This window comes from Eubalaena glacialis, chromosome 14 (genome assembly GCF_028564815.1).
Source record: "Eubalaena glacialis isolate mEubGla1 chromosome 14, mEubGla1.1.hap2.+ XY, whole genome shotgun sequence".
NCBI classification, from domain to species: domain Eukaryota; kingdom Metazoa; phylum Chordata; class Mammalia; order Artiodactyla; family Balaenidae; genus Eubalaena; species Eubalaena glacialis.
In genome coordinates this window covers 65,051,347-65,063,892 of record NC_083729.1, presented here as the reverse complement: position 1 = coordinate 65,063,892, position 12,546 = coordinate 65,051,347, and the positions used below count along the sequence as shown (strand labels likewise).

Genomic DNA, 12,546 nt, shown 5'->3' with positions numbered 1-12,546 from the left:
TGAATAGGTGTGGACCAGGTGCAATGGTAGCAAGAAAGGACTGACCATTGGGTTTGGTCAGAAGGTGATTGTTAAATGAGTAAAAAGTCTACCAGTGGAGGGTGGGGCCAGAAGTCAGATTATAGTGAAAGAAGAAGTGGGTGTGCAGCATAAAGTAGTAGTTTTATATAATTAGAGTTTGGATGGGAGGTGTGATAATAGCTAGAATAGCATAAGGGTGTGGAGTAGGGTTTTTTTAGAGGATGATAGAGATTTGTACTTTATGAAAACACCTTTTATGCTGAGCTGTTGGAGAGAAGTAACTATGAATCTAAGTTGCATTTCTGAACCATCATCAAATGTAATCTTGGCTCTTCTAGGACAACATCAGGTGCAGGTGCTACCTCTTTCCTACAGCCTTCCCTGACCTGGACATAAGCAATCTTTCCCCTAAGCGCCTTTGCTTCCTGGGTTGTAGAAAAGGAAAAAAAAAAAGTACAGCCACCACCATTATGGTCCTTGTAGGGTTTATCTAGATAAGGAATCCTAGACTGAGTGGAGGTATGACATCTAAAATCACAGATCCTCTTGGATCCACTCCATTTCACTAGTAAAGAAGGCATAGGTGTGGACAATATGATTCAGATACACCTGGGTTCCAAGATAGCCGCTTCCCGGCTCTGTAGCCAGGGCCAAGTTACTTGAACTTTCTAGGCCACGGTTTTCAGGCACCTGATTGGGGCGATATGGGGAGCGGGTAAATGTAAAACACTTAGGACAGCGTCTCATGCTCTTAATATACAGTAGTTATTAAAAGAAAAAAAAAGACAAATGTGAGATTGGTTTTTCCTACTAGCCTGTCAACTGCGTGAGAACGCCAAATAAACGCCGATCCAGTGGACGCGGCCCAGAGGGCCGACCCCAGGGACCAGCCCTACGCCACGCCGCGCTGTGATGCTGTGGGGCTTAACCTGACGTGGCGGGGCGGGACTTCCGGCGGAAGCGGAGGGGGAGGCAAGGGCCGGTGGGTGCGGCTGACACATCAGTGGTGTTACAGGCGCTGCGCGCGAGCCTGGGAGGCGAGCCGGGACCCGGGCTCTGTTGCCATCTCTCCGGGTCCCCGCGACGCCCATTTCCGTGCAAGGATGGCTCGGGGCGAGCGGCGGCGCCGCGGGGCGCCGGCAGACGGAGCGCGGACCGCTGAGAGGGCGGCTCGGGGCGGCCCCGCGCGACGGGAAGGCCGGGGCGGCAGGGCCCGGGGCGCGGCTGCGGGAGCGGCTCTGGCCGTCGTGGTCCTGTCTCTGGCCCTGGGCCTGTCGGGATGCTGGCTGCTGGCATGGCACCGTGCGCGGCGGGCTGTCACGCTGCACTCCGCGCCCCCGGCGCTGCCTCCCGACTCTTCCAGCCCCGCCGTGGCCCCGGACCTCTTCTGGGGCACCTACCGCCCTCACGTTTACTTCGGCATGAAGACCCGCAGTCCGCAGCCCCTCCTCACCGGTAACCTGGACCCGGGGCGGGCAGGCAGGCGGGCACTTAATCTGGGCGCCCCAGCTTCGCGCCAGATCAAGGGTGGTGAGGAGTGGATCAGGAGAGTTATTAAGAGGGATGACCCTGAAGTTCTCGGCGACCCAGAGGGACAGGTCCCCTGCTCTCTCTTTGACTTACCTGGCCATTCTACCCCCAGGACTGATGTGGGCGCAGCAAGGCACCACCCCGGGGACCCCTAAGCTCAGGCACACGTGTGAGCAGGGGGACGGCGTGGGTCCCTATGGCTGGGAGTTCCACGACGGTCTCTCTTTCGGGCGGCAACACATCCAGGATGGGGCCTTAAGGCTCACCACTGAGTTCGTCAAGAGGCCTGGGGGTCAACACGGAGGGAACTGGAGCTGGAGAGTGACTGTAGAGCCTCAGGTCAGGGCCCTCAGGACACCCTTCCCCCAGCCCAGACTTCCTCCACCATTCCTTTGCTGCGTGCAAATGCAGGATAAAGTGGGGGTTAATAGCAGGGGCTCTGAGCCTGGCTGCCTGGTTCGAATCTGCTGCCTGCCTTAAACACTTGCCTGTATGACCATCTCTTTTTACTATCTCTAAGCCTTGGTTTTCTTGTCTGTAAAATGGAAATAAAAATAGTACGTAACTCACAGAATGGTAAGAATTAAAGGAAATAATATGTAGAGTTCTTAGCATAGTACATGGGACAAAAGTACTATTATTTCCCAGAGAACCCTGTGCAGAGCTCTTTATCTCATCCCACTGGTGCTTACTTTCAGTGACCCTCAACACTGCTAGATGTATGTTGTTTACTATGTTGCTCTCACCTGGTGTCCCTTTCCCTAAGGCTGATTCTCAGGGGAGAGACTGCTAACCTAATGCTGTGTTTTTATGTCCTCATTGGTCTCCCAGGCCTCAAGTACCTCTGCTCTCCCTTTGGTGTCCTTGTTCTTCTATGTGGTAACAGATGGCAAAGAAGTCCTAGTGCCAGAGGTTGGGGCTAAGGGGCAGTTGAAGTTCATCAGTGGACACACCAGTGAACTTGGTGACTTCCGCTTTACACTTATGCCACCAACCAGTCCAGGAGATACAGCCCCCAAGTATGGCAGGTAACTGGGGGAAGAGAGTGTGGGGTGGTGGTATGGATGCTGACTTAGCCTGATTTCCATCTCCCCCATTCTACCCTCTTTTCACCAGGTATTTCCCTTCTCACCAGGCTCCATGTTCCCTGCATTGCCAAGACTCTCCCATCCTGACTCCTGATCACCTCATGTTTTTGCTTTATAATCCCCACCACTTCCTCCTGAGTAATATTTCCTGTTTATCTTTTTCCTTTCAAGCTACAATGTCTTCTGGTCCTCCAACCCAGGACTTCCCTTGCTGACAGAGATGGTGAAGAGCCGCCTAAATAACTGGTTTCAGCATCGGCCCCCAGGGGCTTCCCCTGAACGCTACCTCGGCTTGCCAGGATCTCTGAAGTGGGAGGACAGAGGCCCAAGTGGGCAAGGACAGGGACAAGGGCAGTTTTTGATACAACAGGTGACACTGAAAGTCCCCTTTTCTGTGGAGTTGGTGTTTGAATCAGGCAGTGCCCAGGCAGGAGGAAGCCAAGCCCTAGAGCAGCTGGCAGGCAGCCTGCTGACCCAGGCCCTGGAAAGCCATGCTGAAGCCTTTAGAGAGCGCTTTGAGAAGACCTTCCGGCTGAAGGAGAAGGGCCTGAGCCCTGAGGAGCAGGCTTTGGGTCAGGTTGCCCTCAGTGGTCTTCTTGGTGGTATTGGCTACTTCTATGGACAGGGTCTGGTGTTGCCAGACATGGAGGTTGAGGGGTCTAAGCAGAAGGTGGACCCAGTCCTCTTTCCACCTGTTCCTCTTTTCACAGCAGTGCCCTCCCGGTCATTCTTCCCTCGAGGTTTCCTGTGGGACGAGGGCTTTCACCAGCTGGTGATCCAACGGTGGGATCCCCGGCTCACCCGGGAGGCCGTAGGCCACTGGCTGGGGCTGCTAAATGCTGACGGCTGGATTGGGCGGGAGCAGGTGCTGGGGGATGAGGCCCGAGCTCGGGTGCCCTCAGAGTTCCTGGTGCAACGGACAGCCCACGCCAACCCCCCAACTCTGCTTTTGCCTGTAGCCCACATGCTAGAGGGTGGTGACCCTGCTGACTATGCCTTCCTCCGCAGGGCCTTCCCCCGCCTGCGTGCCTGGTTCTCCTGGCTTCATCAGAGCCAGGCAGGGCCAGTGCCACTATCTTATCGCTGGCGGGGCCGGGACCCAGCCTTGCCAACCCTACTGAACCCCAAGACGCTGCCTTCAGGGTTGGATGACTATCCCCGGGCTTCACACCCTTCACCCACTGAGCGGCACCTGGACCTGCGGTGCTGGGTGGCACTGGGTGCCCGTGTGCTGATGCAGCTAGCGGAGCAGCTGGGAGAGGCTGAGGCAGCTGCAGAGCTGGGCCCACTGGCTGCCTCCCTGGAAGCAGAGGAGAGCCTGGATGAGCTGCATTGGGCCCCAGAGCTAGGAGTCTTTGCAGACTTTGGGAATCACACAAAAGCAGTGCAGCTGAAGCCTAGACCCCCTCAGGGGCTGGTGCGAGTGGTGGGCCGGCCCAGCCCTCGCTTACAATATGTGGATGCCTTGGGCTATGTCAGTCTTTTCCCCTTCCTGCTGAGGCTGCTGGACCCCAACTCATCCCGCCTTGGACCCCTGCTGGATGTTCTAGCTGATAGCCGCCAGCTCTGGAGCCCCTTTGGTTTGCGCTCCCTTGCAGCAACCAGCCCCTTTTACAGCCAGCGCAATTCAGAGCATGATCCTCCCTACTGGCGAGGTGCTGTGTGGCTCAATGTCAACTACCTGGCATTGGGGGCTCTTCACTACTATGGGCATCTGGAGGGTCCCTACCAGGCCCGTGCTGCCAAGCTCCACAGAGAGCTCCGTACCAATCTGGTGGGCAATGTGAGGCGGCAGTACCAGGCCACGGGCTTCCTGTGGGAGCAATACAGTGACCAGGATGGGCGAGGCAAGGGCTGCCGCCCTTTCCAGGGCTGGACCAGCCTTGTCCTACTGGCCATGGCTGAAGACTACTGAAGGGGGAACATGGGAGGGGAGCCAGGCCTCTTAGGCCACTCTGGAGCTGAGGGACAAGGTCTCTCACTTCTGCCCCCAGCCCTCAGGTACCAGTGCTTCAAACCCTCCTCAGCTCATCTCAGGTGTCTCCTTACTGACATCCCACATAGCCCTCGAGTGAATGTGAATTCAGAGTCTATTTTTCTAAATAAATGGGAAAACCATGCCAAACTCTATTGCTTTTGCCAACTTTGCCTCGCTAAGAGGTCTTAGCTCAGTCCAGGCCTTAGGGCTGCCTGCTGTCCTTCAGAGTAGGTGGAAAAAGTGGCCATTGACTGTCCCCTCCAATCAAGTGCAATGCAGTAAGTTGAGCACTAGTCCACCCAAATCCACAAGCAGCTGGTTCACATCTCTTTAATGAGATCAAAGGCTCCTGTGTATGTCTTAGCAGATAGAGCTAGCACAGTCCCCCAAACACAGCCCTTCTCAGGACTCCAGCCCTTTCAGACCGATTCTAGGAGGGCAGGGAGAGGCCGAGGAGAACTCAGGGAGTTGGGAGCAGGGCTGTTTCTGGTGGGCAAGTAAGCCACCCACCCTCCCCAAATTGCTTATGGGATGTCCCCTTCATTGGAAGCCAGCCCCACAGGAGAGACCTGGGGTACAGGATTTAGGGGCCGTGCACAGGGGACTGGTCCTCCACATCTGGTGGGGTGGCACTAGCCCTAGCCTCCTTGACTGGCTCCCCCTCACTGGAGTCAGGACAAGGGCAGAGCTCAATACCTGAGTCCCCAGTCAGGCGGCGATAGCGGCAGAAGGGTGGTGTGGGGGCAGGGCTCACCCCTGCCCCAGGCTCACCCTCCTGATGAGGAGGGTCACTCTGGTGGGAGGAAACATCTTCCACATTTGTTCCCTCTTGGTGGGCAGGGCAGCTAGAAGCAGAGGAGCAGCAGGTGCATTCACTGGAAGCAGTCGAGGGGCAGCCTGAGGCTGCAGTGTAAGGAGGCGGCGGTGTGCCTGGGCGGTGAACCACATCCTCATAGGCTGGGGGTTTGAAGGTGCTGAGGAGGCCTGCAGGAGAGAATGGCATGGTTGGTGGAAGGCAACAAGGGGTGGGGTGGTGGTCTCTTTCCTATTAGCAAAAAGTGTGCTTTGAAATGTTTGAAAAGGGAGTGTGGGATGAATCAGGGTCCTGTTTTGGGAGGGACCACTGGTAGTGAGCCCAGAGCCTCAAGTCACTCACGAAGATCAAGCAGTGAACCGGGAGGGACAGGGCCAGCCCCATGGCATGCCCCGTGGTAGGCCAACAAGTTGATCTCACGCTGCCGCTGCTGTTGCTGCAGCCGGAGTTTAGCTCGTCGATGGCGGAAGGCGCAACAGCAGCTAAAGAGAATGAGGACAGTCCAGAGCAGCCAGAACCCTGCAGGAAGTGAGGAGGGAGAGTCTTAGATACCTCCCAGGCAGAGAAGGGTCCTTGAAGGCTGAGGTCCAAAGGCAGGTGGGCAGAAGGACCCAAGAAGAGCCCTCTTGAAGACTCACACCAGAGCTCATAGTAGTAGGTGCAGCAGCCAGTCTCCCCGCAGCAGTGACCACTCTCACAGAGGTAAGGCTGGTTGTTCACTCCTGGGCACAGCTCTCGAAGCTGGGAGCAAGGAGGCACTTAGAACCAAGGGAGGTTCCAGCCCAAGGCACTGTCCATCCCCAACCACTGCATACACATACACAATCCCACCCTGTGAACCAAGTTTAGCTCATAGAAATCTATGGGGAGAGGGAAGAGTGATGCTGAGAGGAGTGTTCCAAATCTGAAGGGCTGCCAGCATGGAAGAGGATCTGGAATAGCAAGAGTCAGTCTAGAGACCAAGATTAAGATGCAAGGTGTGGACATACAAAGAGGCAGATTTCAGCTCTGCATATAAGAGACTTCTCTCATACTCAGGTCTGGCTCCCCAGGGTGTTTTCTGTTAAGGGAGTATTTTGGCAGAAGCCAGAAGACAGTCTGAGCTATCTCAAAGTCTCAGACAATGGGTAAGGAGTTTAAGGTAATTTCCAAAGCTGTTTTCATCATCATTCCCCATGGTCTGCCAATCCCCACTCCCAAGCTGGATCTTTCCACCCCTGGGTCTCAGGCTTCCTAGGGTAGAGGAGGGTCAGTGTGAGACCCAGAGCAGGGCTCCCAACCAGATGGGATTGCTGCGGATGCTAAAGGATGGCATCCAAGGCGCGAGTCTGGGGTCCAGCTCTTCTCCAAATTGCTCCCTCAAGAGAAGACGCTGCCAGACTCGGTTGTGACAATAGGCACATAGAAAAACATCACAAAGAGCAGTTGCAAAACAGAGGGAGCCTCCCTGGGGCCTCGCTATGCCTCTGGTCACTGAAGAGCCACTGCAAGCTTCCACTGCAGCCACGGGATGGGGGTCTATGAAGCTGCAGGCAAAAGTCAACTGCATCTACAGTATATTACAAAGTTTAGACAAAGAGTGCAAGGAACATATCTAGGAACTTCGCAGTACCTTTGGCTCCGTGAGTTCCTCCCCCACCCCGCAAAAGGCAGGGACAAGGAAAGGGGAACGAGAAATAAATGGCTGTCGTGATAGGCTTTTGGAGCTGTTGGGATACCTGCTGTTGCGGCACCCGAAGTGCCCCCCAGTCCTCCTCGCTGCCGTTCCCGCCGCTGGCCCGAGCCATGCCTCCGCCTACAGCCCCCTGAAGGCCACAGTCTCCTCTACCGCCAGCCACCCCGCCCCTGCCACCTCTGCCGCCACCGCCATGGTCCCTGCCCGGCCCATCTCCGCTGCCTCCACCATCACTCCGCGACCGGACCTTCCATCCAGCGAGAGCTCTGCCAACTAGCACCCAGGTTGTTCCGTCCTACCAATCCACATCACCCTCCGACAGATGGGCCAATAGGAAAGCTCACAGGCTTCTCCCTGTGACCAATCTACAGCAGCGCCTCCGCCACTCTCCAGACAACAAGAGCTTGCACAGACAAAGAGTGGGGTAAGGTTCGACCCATGGCCCTGACTGACAGCGACAACAGCCAATACGGACAACAAAACAGGCTTTGCGTTATCAACCAATGAACGGCCGTCCAGAACAGCAAAGTTCCCGCTGATTGGCTTGAGCCCTATTTTCCAGATGACGCCAAACGCTTAACCACGCCAGGTAATCCCCCTGGAAGAGGCAGGGTCACAAATGTCGGCTGGAGTCTGGGCGCGGGCTGGCTACTGTTCTTGGGCCTGGTGGACATTTCCCAGGCGTCGACGCAAGCTCCGGTGGGGGCAAGATGTGTGTACGCGGAATTGGCCTACCCATACCCCATTACCCCAATTCTGTACAAGTCAAGGCACTGGATGAAATTTAATAGGGTGGGGAAGACACTGAAAACCGGGGACAGAGGAGAAGGCGCAGAGTCCAGATTGGGTGAGGGCTTTAAGAAGCCAGAAGTGGGGATCCGGGGCCCTCAGGCCCACCCAGCCGCATCTGCAGGTTGATGCGGTAGCACTGAAGGCTGCAGAGTGCCTGGCCTGTGCGGGAGCAGGCATAGCGGCGCGGATGTGGACAGCCGGGGACAGAGCACCGAGGGGCAGGGGCAGATGGGGATGGCCGCTGAGACACAGGCGCGGGGGCGGGGACGCCAGGTGGGAAGGAAAGGGTGGAACCTTGTGCCCCGCTGCTGTAGCGCACCATGGGGGCCGGGGCCGCGGCCCGCCCTCCCCGCCTCTCGCCCCGCGCGGCCCCTCGGCCTCCCCGCCCGCTGGGCGCCACAGTCTTGGTGAGGCGCTCAATAGTCTGGTTCTTGTGCTCCTCCGCCCGCCGAGCCGCCTGCAGCCGCCTCTTCCGTGCCCGCTCCTCACGCTTCAACAGCATCTCCTCGGTGAGAGCGGGGGCCGGGCAGCCCCCAGCCACAGGTAGTGACAGAATCGGGGAAGGCTGACTTCGAGCCTTCTGCAGCAGAGCTCGCTAGGGAGAGAGGGAAGAGATGTCAAAATAGAGAAGTGAGGTCTGCCTGAACGGGGGAAGGGGAAGAGGGGACATGAAAAGCAGGGTCTTGAGGAGAACAGGCCTTGAGAGAAGGGGTGAAATGAGCACCCTCTCCAGGAGCCCTTAATACTGCCTCCTCTCAGCTCTCCAGACTTCCAGCTTTAGATCCTTGACTCTCAAGGGGAAAAGTATTAGTAATGTTACCTTCCTGCCTTGTGTACCAAAACTCTGTACCAGCTCCCTGGAGGCTTTTTTGTTGTTGTTTTAAATCTTTTAATCTCAATGGATAGCATCAATTGGATAACTGCTCAAGCCAAAAACTAACGGTTATCCTTGATTCCTCTCCTTCCCCCAACAAGTGTCTGTTTCCTAAATATATCCAGAATCCATGTGATTTTGTCCATCTCTACCATTTCATCTTGGTTCAAGCCACCACCATCTCTTACCTACTTCAACAGCTTCCTACCTGGTCTTGCTTCTATCCCTTACCACCACTAAGAAACCAAAGAAATCTACTGAAATATAAATCAAATACATCACTTCTCTGTAAACAACCCTTTTGTGGTAGTCACACTTATTCTTCTCCTTGACCATGATTAGGCATGTTCCACTCTCAGGGTCTTTGCCCCTGCTGGTCTCTCTGCCGGGAAAGCTCCTCTGGTATTGTAAATGTTATCTCTTTAGAGAGGTCTTTCCAGACTACCCTATCTAATGTTGTTTCTTTTCTACTTCTTTCTATTTCATCACCCTATTTTTGTTATAAACCTTACAGTTTTTCGAAATTACGTATTTACTGCACAAGAATACCAGCTCCATAAGAACAGAAACCTTGTCTGTCTTTTCTCCACTGCTGATATCCCTGCTGCCTAGCAAAGTTCTTGGGACATGGAAAGTTCTCAATATAAATTTGGCAAGCAAATAAAGAATGAACTAACTTACCTGTCGAGCAGTGAGCAGCCGTTCATTGATCTCCTTCTTGAGATCTCCATTGTCATCCAGCTCCCCCTTCTCCAAGGCATCCAGCCACCTTTGTTCTTCCTCTTCCTCCTGACCCCCTAAGGCCCCGGACAAGTCCCGCAGTGGGGAGGGGGACAGATTACTGTCTTCATCTGGAAAGGAAAGGTGGAGAGCTAAAAGTGGAATTGTTCAGATGGGGAACCCTAATTTGGCCAAGTTAATACTGGGACACGCAAAATTCTCACCTTCCTCAGAACGAACCCTCTTCCCTTAACCAGGTATAATGAGAAACCCAGTTTCCCCACCTCCAGACCCTTCTCACCCAGCCAGGCACGGTACTGCTCAAGGGGGACTCCTTCCACAGGTTCCTCTTCATTGTCCACAACCATAAGGGGAGAGGGTGAGCGAGGACCCTCAGGGATCACAGTGAAGGTAGGAACACTGCAGAGAAGCAACCACTCTGTAAGCTGAGCAACTGTCTCCTCCTGCTCAGTACATCCAGCCTTCCCTACACCCTTTTGGGTTCTTGCTGCATTAACCTGGGCCCTGAAGTCACAGCGTCCATTCTCTGTCTTCTGAAAAGCGCAGCTAGCTTCTGCTTCTATCTCTACCTGCTCCTGAAGTCCCCCAAGTAAAACCTCGGCTCTCTTGGCCTCACCTTTTGGTGCCCAGGACCTGCCCGCCCAACTTGATTTTGAGTTTGAGCTGGGGCTTGGCAGGAGACGGCTGCGTGGGCCCAGCCTCCTCTTCCTGGTAGTGTTTCTTCTTGTGTTTTTTCTTGTGCTTCTTGTGCTTTTTCTTGTGCACTCCGTGGCCGTGGGCACCCGCCAAACTCAACTCCAGGGCTTCCCCTGCAGAAGGAGAGCCTGTCAACGGTGTACATCACGAGCGGGTCAGGGAAAGCCCAGAAGAACCCAATACCCCTGAGGGGTCCTACTCTTCCCGCGGTATTCGCTGTTACCATAACAACAGCCCCGCCTTTCTCCTTCCCACCTGTGGCGAAGTACCCAGGAAGCCCGGAGGAGCAAGAAAGGGACTCCTTTTCTGCGAAGGCCTAAGTTGCTTTATCGATCCACGCTTACCCGGCTCAGGGGCCTCCATAGCCCCAGAGGTGCTCCCGCGCCGCCACAGCTTACTCATGGGGTCCTGCAAGGAAAAGGGGCTGAAAATAATCGGAACACAAGCAGACATACCTTTTCCGCCCCACGGAACAACTTATCTCAGCAAATAACCGGGTACTTCCGGTGTGTAGCAACCATGCTTGTGCGGGGCAAGCTTTGCGGTTAAAAATCCTCCGGAAGAAACAACGCTCCTTCCAACAACGGTTCCGGACTCTTTGAGACCGGGAGCGGTCAGAGGGCCACGACTTTCTGCTCGCTCCGCATCCACACAATCGAGATAAGAACTCAGCGCGGGCGATTCAATTATTATTACACTCAAGCGTGATGAACGTATATTCCAGACCAAATTCGGGGCTAGGCTATGAGAATACGAAGATGAATATGAACACTTCTCTCTGCCTTTGAGGAGCTTACAATTTGGTGGAGTACGTAAGAAAGTGTATTGCCGGCAAAATGGCAGAAGGGCTTAACAGCACAAGTGCCCTACCAGCAGGGCAAATGATATTTAAGCCTAAATTCTATATCAGTATTGAAATGGATAAATGAATTATGGTGCATCTATCCAATCTGGAACACAAAAGCTAAGAGCTGATAAGTACTTGATAAGATTGACATGGAATTTATATCCAAGTGGGTAATAGCATTGGAAACAATCTAAGTGTGCCTCTAAAGAAAAACCAAAATAATTTGGTACAGGGATTTGATACATCCATACAGTGGGAAGCTATGCTGCCATTAAAAGAAATGAGGCCCCAGAAGGCTACCCAAGGAACTGGTGACAGCAATTCCAATGGATAGTTGGGAGAACGAGGGTGAAGGGACTTATTCTTCATAATATACCCTTTTGTGCCTATTGTACTTTGTCTAAAACATGTATGTTTTACCTAATTAAAAAAAAAGGAACAAAGTAGATCTGTATGTGCTGACATATGAAATAAGAAAGGCAAGTTTCAAGATGAGGTGATCCCATTTATTTTTTAATTTTTTAAAATTAATTAACTGGTTATTTTTGGCTGCACTGGGTCTTCGTTGCTGCCCAAGGGCTTTCCCTAGTTGCGGAGCACGGACTCTAGGCACGCGGGCTTCAGTAGTTGTGGCATGCAGGCTCAGTAGTTGTGGCGCCCCGGCTTAGTTGCTCTGCAGCATGTGGGATCTTCTGGGACCAGGAGTCAGACCTGTGTCCCCTGCATTGGCAGGCGGATTCTTAACCACTGCACCACCAAGGAAGTCCTGTGGTGATCCCATTTAAAAAGGCATAATATGCTACTACATTCACAGAAAAAACATTAAGGAATGTATACTATACTGTTAACGGTGATTATCTTTGGAAGCTGGGGTTGGGGAAATTTCACTATCTAGATCTGTAGTGAATTTCCTTTCCTTTCCTTTTCTTTTCTCTCTCTCTCTTTTTTTCTTCATTTAAAAATACTGCTTAGTAATTTTTGTAATGAATTTTCTTACAGCCTATATATCACATTTATAATTAGAAAAAAGCACTGTATATAATATATATGGGATACATGTCTGAACAAGGTAGCAATAGTGAACATAGTAAGGGAAGAACTGATTCAAGAGACATTTCATTGATGAAATTTAAAGGAATTGATGAACAATTATATATGAGAATTCAGGAAGAAGTCAATGTAGTATAGTGATTAAGATTAAGAGAATGAACTTTGGAGTCGGAGAAGCCTATTATCAAATTCCAGTTTATTGGCTATGTAACCTTGGGTTCACAGTTATTTAAGCTCTCTGAACCTCATATTCCAGCTCTGTAAAATGGAATGAAGTAGTGTCTCCTGCATAGGATTCTTTCAAGGAATAAAGCAAATCAAGAATGCAAAGTACCTAGGGTAGTATCTGGCACGTAGTAGATGTTCAAAAAGCAAACAGCATCAATAATAAATGACTTCTAGGGACTTCTTTGGTAGTCCAGCAGGTAAGACTCTGCCCT

At 53.0% G+C, this 12,546-nt stretch overlaps 3 protein-coding genes across 4 annotated transcripts; 1 reads left to right on the top strand and 2 right to left on the bottom strand.

The window, feature by feature from the left end:
* The first annotated feature begins 985 nt into the window (after positions 1-985).
* MOGS (mannosyl-oligosaccharide glucosidase) lies at positions 986-4,771 on the top strand. The gene is made up of 4 exons (XM_061168843.1): positions 986-1,476; positions 1,664-1,890; positions 2,383-2,579; positions 2,811-4,771. The coding sequence occupies exons 1-4, from the start codon at positions 1,125-1,127 to the stop codon at positions 4,552-4,554; spliced, it is 2,520 nt and encodes an 839-aa protein (XP_061024826.1). The 5' UTR covers positions 986-1,124; the 3' UTR covers positions 4,555-4,771.
* A 162-nt stretch (positions 4,772-4,933) lies between these two features.
* WBP1 (WW domain binding protein 1) lies at positions 4,934-7,733 on the bottom strand. Its single transcript, XM_061168846.1, has 4 exons — positions 7,150-7,733; positions 6,070-6,172; positions 5,774-5,950; positions 4,934-5,601 (listed from the first exon to the last, which is right to left on the bottom strand). The coding sequence occupies exons 1-4, from the start codon at positions 7,216-7,218 to the stop codon at positions 5,201-5,203; spliced, it is 750 nt and encodes a 249-aa protein (XP_061024829.1). The 5' UTR covers positions 7,219-7,733; the 3' UTR covers positions 4,934-5,200.
* A 138-nt stretch (positions 7,734-7,871) lies between these two features.
* INO80B (INO80 complex subunit B) lies at positions 7,872-10,687 on the bottom strand. 2 transcript variants are annotated; one of them, XM_061168844.1, is made up of 5 exons: positions 10,554-10,687; positions 10,130-10,337; positions 9,794-9,912; positions 9,454-9,623; positions 7,872-8,493 (listed from the first exon to the last, which is right to left on the bottom strand). In XM_061168844.1, the coding sequence occupies exons 1-5, from the start codon at positions 10,660-10,662 to the stop codon at positions 7,963-7,965; spliced, it is 1,137 nt and encodes a 378-aa protein (XP_061024827.1). In that variant the 5' UTR covers positions 10,663-10,687; the 3' UTR covers positions 7,872-7,962. The 2 variants fall into 2 exon arrangements, with proteins under 2 accessions (XP_061024827.1, XP_061024828.1); XM_061168845.1 differs by having other exon boundaries at positions 10,130-10,322; positions 10,554-10,686.
* Between the last annotated feature and the right edge of the window lie 1,859 nt (positions 10,688-12,546).